Source organism: Miniopterus schreibersii, assembly GCF_964146895.1.
Source record: "Miniopterus schreibersii genome assembly, chromosome: 9".
Lineage (NCBI taxonomy): Eukaryota > Metazoa > Chordata > Mammalia > Chiroptera > Miniopteridae > Miniopterus > Miniopterus schreibersii.
This window is the reverse complement of record NC_138118.1, coordinates 2,714,429-2,720,428: the sequence shown is the minus strand read 5'-3', so window position 1 is coordinate 2,720,428 and position 6,000 is coordinate 2,714,429. Positions and strand designations below refer to the sequence as shown.

The 6,000-nt window shown below is 57.5% G+C and overlaps 1 protein-coding gene across 1 annotated transcript; it reads right to left on the bottom strand.

The window, feature by feature from the left end:
- Positions 1 to 337: 337 nt before the first annotated feature.
- On the bottom strand, positions 338 to 1,503 carry CRYGN (crystallin gamma N; the record flags this gene model as incomplete). Its single annotated transcript, XM_081147704.1, is given in 3 exon segments — positions 338 to 447; positions 450 to 660; positions 1,477 to 1,503. Coding segments are annotated over 3 exon segments (348 nt in total).
- Positions 1,504 to 6,000: the final 4,497 nt, after the last annotated feature.

The following is a 6,000-nucleotide window of genomic DNA, read 5'->3' as shown; positions in this document are numbered from 1 at the left end:
CACCCAGCACCCAAGGGTCCTGGAAAATGCTGTTCACAACGGGATTTGCCTGATGGACACACCAGGCCCACCGCAGCCTCACTTTATAGCTCAGAGCTCCCCCATCTGGTGGCAAAGCCAAATTTCTAGTATTTCCAGCAGCAATTTAAGTGGAAAATTCAAGCAAGATTTTGGGGTCAGAAATTGGAAGCGTTTTCCTGAAACACGCTTGAAAATACAGGTATAAAAAGGTCCAGGGGCTGTCCCACTGGGTCCCCACGCATCTCACGCACACGGGAGAGGCTGGGTCTGTGTGGGACATCTCTCTGCCTTGAAGAGCCCACGGCCTCCTCAGCTCTTAAAGCTGACAGGGCCATGCGCCCTCATTACTGCCCCAGGTCGGGCCACGCCCCGGGTGGAGTGGCCCACTCACCATCCCCACCGGCCGGCAGGAGCCCAGGTGGTCGTGTGGCCACTCCAGCGGAGGAAATCCGGGTAGTCCCCGCGCTCCAGGACAAACTGCTGGCCCTGGAAGTCGGGGTGGGCGAAGCAGACCCAGGCTCGGCTCTCCAAGCGGATGGAGTTTCCCCGGTTCATGAAGCCTCGGTCCTGGAAGTTGTCGCAGGCCCCAAGGACCTCCAGTGTCCACCCTGTGAAGTGCTGGCCCTTGTAGAGAGTGATCTAGAAAGGCTGGGGGGGGGGGGGGAAGAGCGTGGGTCACCAGCTTCTCTACCGTTCAGTGTGGGGAGCAGTCACCTGGAACCCAGCACCCTCGACTGAACCCTGGCTCCCGGGCCGCTCAAGCCCAGACCTGCTGCTCACAGTAGGTGCTCAGCTCCGTTTGCTGGCTGGGTGAAGGATGCATGGATGGATGGTCTGGTCAGACCCAGCGCCCCTGCCTCCTGGTCCAGGAGCTCATGTTGAGCAAATTCCAGAAGGTACCCGGGGTAGGGATTTCCCTTTGCCCAGGGGCCTGGTTGAAAATGGACTCTTCCCAAACTCCCACTGCATTTCTTAAACTCAATTTTTGTTTATTATTAAAACATCGCATCCAAGGAAATGTTTTCAAAAGCGGACACTTCCCCCATAACCCACCATCATAACCCACCATCATAACCCAGCATTCGGTATTCAGAAAGTCAGGTTCTGGGGGCACCTTCCCTGGAGAGACTGAACCCCAGGCGCCAAGGTAGAGCCTGACTCGGGATTAATGGCTCGAAAGGGCTTTTCAGTGTAACTGTCCCTGTGCTCACCAGGCCACTCCTTTGGATGACAGGCGTGTGTCGGAGCCTCGCCAGCCGAGCAGGCAGTGCAGACACGGTGTCCTATGGCAATGTAGCCGTGACGAGTTCTTCTTGTCCTCAAACTAAACATGAACCCTCTCAACCCCCAAACTCACTTTCTGCGCAGAACTGAAAATTCCAACCATTTAATAACTCCTTGGGTTTCGAAGACTGTGCTCCTAGAAGGGCCCTGGCAATGGACACGTGATGTTACTTGGGGCCCCATAACCGTTGCAGACATGGTGCCGTTACCCATCACCCATGGTAGCACTGTCCTTCTGCACCCCTGGAGTTAGGTGAGGCCATACGCTTCCACCAAAGGGATGAGGTGGGCGTGGAAGCTTTGAGAGCCAGGGCCCCGTTTCCCAGCTCTCCCTAGGGACACAGGGCATGCAGGCCATGGTGGGTGTGGGCTCTTGGGGCTGTTTGTCACTGAAGCACAGCCTAGCCCATGCAGACTGATGCGGCAACCTCGAATGTAGCCCCTGGCCACCAAAGGCTGCGTCAGTTTAGCTAGGATGGGGAGCTAGAGAGGGGGCAGGGATCCAAATTTGCCACCTTCCTGCACAAGACAGGTCTGGTCAAGGGCTTCCCATAGATAGTCAGGGAGAACTGGTCACCCACAGGCCTCAGAGGTCCCTCGAATCTCAACATTTTGCAGATAACCAAGTAGGAGCAGCTACACAGCCCAGCCTCAGGCAGGGAAGCAGGGCCCAGGGCTGCAGGACTAGTCGTCTCCCCCACCCCAACCAAGGCCCCTCTCAGGCCTGACCACCCTCCCAGCTCTTGACTTGTGGGGTGGGGATGGGGCCCCAGAGCCAGCGCAGGAGGGGCTGGGGGCGGAGACCCTCCCACCTCCCACCCCAGACAGGCCCCCAGCCAGGGCCAGGTAGCCCCTTTTGTTAAGAAATTTAGCCAACTTTGCTGGGGTTTGTCAGACGCAGAGAGTGCCTCAAACAACATTTTGCCTCCACCCTTCACCTCTGCCCCCAACGTCTGAGTACAAAGAGCAGTGGGGACGGAGGGGGGAATCCAGGCCTCCCCTCTGCGCCCCTCAGTTATTCGGGTTGCACTCACCTTCCCCAGCACTGTGCCTTGGTGGCTGGCCCATTCCTGCCCCTGCCCCCGGCCCTCCAGATGCAGCAGGCGGCGCCCTGCAGGGTCAGCGCTCCCCAGCAGAAGGTTTGCGTGGCCAGCGCATTAGAGCTTTCTGGCGTGAGCTGGAGGGGGGCCACCCAGCCTGGGGTCCAACTCTCCACTCCGAGCCCAGGCCTGGAGTCAGTCCGGTGCTCACGGAGGTCACTGCGCTGGGGAGCCCCCCCCCCCCAAGGCCTCCTCTCTCTCTCTGAGCCCAGCCTGCTGCTGCTGACCCTGCTGCGTCAGGACCTCACACTCAGGGCCACTCGGCCCCTCTGCCCTGGGGTGGGGGGTCCCTAGCCCTCCCTTTTCCCAGAGGGCTCCCCCTCCCCCTCCACAAAGCCGGCCCAGACCTCCCCCCTTTCTCACCTGTTTACCCTGAGGGCAAAGAAAACTGCCCTTGGTCGCCCCTGCCCGCTGCTCTAATCTTAGCTCCCAGCCCCACCTTTAATTTTTCGCTCCTACAGCTCCTGACAACTAGACGACCCCCACATCTCTTGCCAGGTTGCCCTCACCTGCCAGGTCTGATCCTGCAGAAAGCCATTCCTGTCCCTCTCCCCTCCTCCCCAGGGGTCAGTGCTCACCCCTGACCAGTTTTGGTGTCACCGGCCTCTGACCAGGACACCCTCCTGGTGGGCCACAGCACTCTGCACCCAGACCACCCTGGTTGATGACCACGACGGGTTCAGGGGAACACACCCCCCACTCCAGAGTGAGACTTTCTCAGGGCACGGCAGTTCTTGGCACATAACCGAGGCTCAAAGATTGTTTGTGGAGTGAACAGTCAACATTGAGGCCGCAAGATGTACAGCCCCAAACTGTGGGGAGATGAGATGTGTACACACAAAACAGTGGCTCCGTTGTTTGCCTGGGGCTGGGGCCAGCTCTGAGATCAAAGGAGAGAGAGCCCTGTTCAGCAGGAGTGACCCCAGGGGCCTTCCTGCAAGCACCTCGGGAGCCCACATGCAATGAAAAAAAATATTCTTGGGTGAGAGTTAAAAAAAAAACAGTGGAAAAAGAAAATTGGAACAGATATTAGTGCCTTTCTCGGACTCTAGGGGGCGACAGAGCAAACCTGGTGGGTCTGAGCATAAGGTCCCCGCGGCTCTAAACTCCCTCAGGCAGTGTTACTTCAACAAGGTGACGTTGAACATAAAAAGGGCGTACAACTCAGGGTTAAATCGCACTGACGGGGCTGCAAGTGCTACACCTTTAAGAAAAATGGTGGGGGGAAAGAACCCTAAAATTGGAAAAAAAAAATTGAGGGGGAGGGTGTAAAAATTGGGAAATTAAAATTTTTGCATTGGAGCACCTTAATCCAGCTTGAGAAACATGCATAATTGGGAACAACCAATTTAGTTCAAATGCTCTTTTATTTTGTCGATGGAAAACAAAGGTGAACCCAGAATTGCGACTGTGGACCCCGTGGCAGGGCAAGGGTGAGAACATGGCCCCGTCCTCCCCAGCAGTCAGCCCAAGATCTCTTCTTATTTATTCCAGGGGCTGCATCTTTGGAGGGGGTCACATAATCGAGGCGGAGTGCCCCCCATCCAGCAGCACTGGCATCAGCTTGCACTTGTCAGAAATGCAAATTCTAGGATCTGTGTGGCCCAGACAGGCTGAGCCTGACTCTGCACTAAGTGGCCCCCTCCGGGTTGGAGGGCCGCTCCCACGTGCATACAAGTGTGCACACGTGTCTGCATTCACATGTGTGCAAATCACCTGGGGGGTCATGGTCAGCTCGTAGAAAGTGGATCTTACTCTTGGTCTCACATAAACCCGCCAGCCCGGCCGGGCCTGGCTCAGCGGTTGAGCGTCAACCTGGGATCCAGGCGATCGGGGTTCGATTCCCGGTCAGGGCACATGCCTGGGCTGTGGGCTCAACCCCCAGTCGGGGGCGTGCAGGAGGCAGCCGATCAATAACTCTCTCATCATTGATGTTTCTCTCTTTTCCTCTCTCTGAAATCAATAAAGATATATTTAAAAAAACCCCACAACTCGCTAGGTGGCCCTTGGCAGTTGCCATAGACTGAATGTTTGTGCGCCCCAAGTTCGTATTGTTGAAATCCCCTCCTCCAATGTAGTATCACGAGGTGGTGGGACCTTTGGGGGTGGCTTAGGTCATCAGGATGGAGCCCTGATGAACGAAATTAGTGCCCTTATAAAGGACCCCCCGAGATTTCCCTCGGCCTCTCCGCGATGTGAGGACCGTGTCTATGACGCAGGAAGCAGGACCTCACCAGACACTGAATCTGCCGCCGCCTTGACCTTGGACTTCCAGCCTCGGACTGTGAGAAGTAACTTCCTCTCGCTGTAAGCCGCCCAGCCCGTGGTCCTGAGACAGCGGGTCACAGCTTCTCTGAGCGCTGGGCTCCTCTCCCGTAAACGCGAGAGTGCTGGCCGCGGGTCACTTAGGATGACCAGCGCCTTCCGGCTTGTCAGGCACTGTCCCGGTTTTAAGAGTGGAAGTCCCACACTGCAGGACCTCCTTGCATGTGCTTCCTGTCACCACCATCCACGTTTCGGGGAGGCCCGAGTCCGAAGCCCAGGTGCTGCCAGGCTCCGCTGGCTCCTTTGGGGGCTCGCAGGGAGGATCTGCCCTGTGCCTCTCCTGGCTTCTGGGGTTGCTGTCAGTCCTTGGTGTTCCTGGGCGCGTAGTGGGTCACTCCAATCTCTGCCTCCAGCGCCACATGGCCTCCCCGGGTGCAGCAGTCTCTCTGGGTCCCAGTTTCCTCTTCTTGAGAGGGCAGGTCACTGGATGGGGGCTCATCTGACCCCAGTATGACCTCATCTTAACTCAATCACATCTGCAGAGACCCCGTTTCCAAATGAGGCGACTTCGCAGGCACTGGGGACTAAGGCTTCCACACAGCATTTTGGAAAACACAGTTCAACCTGGAAGGCCGCTCAGTCCCAGGCAAGCAGGGCGGTGCCACCCTCCCATAGTTGTCGCGGGCCCCGCAGCGCCCCTCATTCTCAGTTTAGTGCCAGAGTCTGGTTCTCAGATGTGGTCCCCGAACCACAGGGGGTCAGGAGCTGACTCAGCGATGACCCCCCTCCTCCCCCAGTTCACACAAGGCTCTGGTTACGGGCACAGAAAAGGTGGCCGTGGGAGTGATGCCCGCGGTGGGGTGATGACCCCGCACGTCAGGGCGGGGAGAGGGGCCCGTCCAGCCTCTCGCTCCCGCGGCGGGCGCCAGGCGGGCCGCTTACACCTTTTAGGGTAAAGTTCAGGACACATCACCCACAGCCGAGACACACATGGAAGTCAGAGTGGGTAATGGTGGGGTCAGGAGGGGGGTGTAATGATAAAGTGACACCCGGGAAGCCTTGGCTGGCACGGCGGCTCCGTGGAGCGGCCAGCCTGCGGGTTGTTTTGTTTTGGTCGGTAATAAATCAAGGGGGGGCTCCCCCCCTTTCCTTGGGCAGCAGGAAAAACTGGGTGAAAGGTCTCAATTGCTGAGGCCATAAAGTTTCCAGAATCCTCTGCAAGTTCTTGAGAAACTTCACACCTTAAAAGTAGAAGCTGCCCGGCTGGCGTGGCTAAGTGGTTAAGCATCGACCCATGAACCAGATCGGGGTTCGATTCCCGATCGGGGCA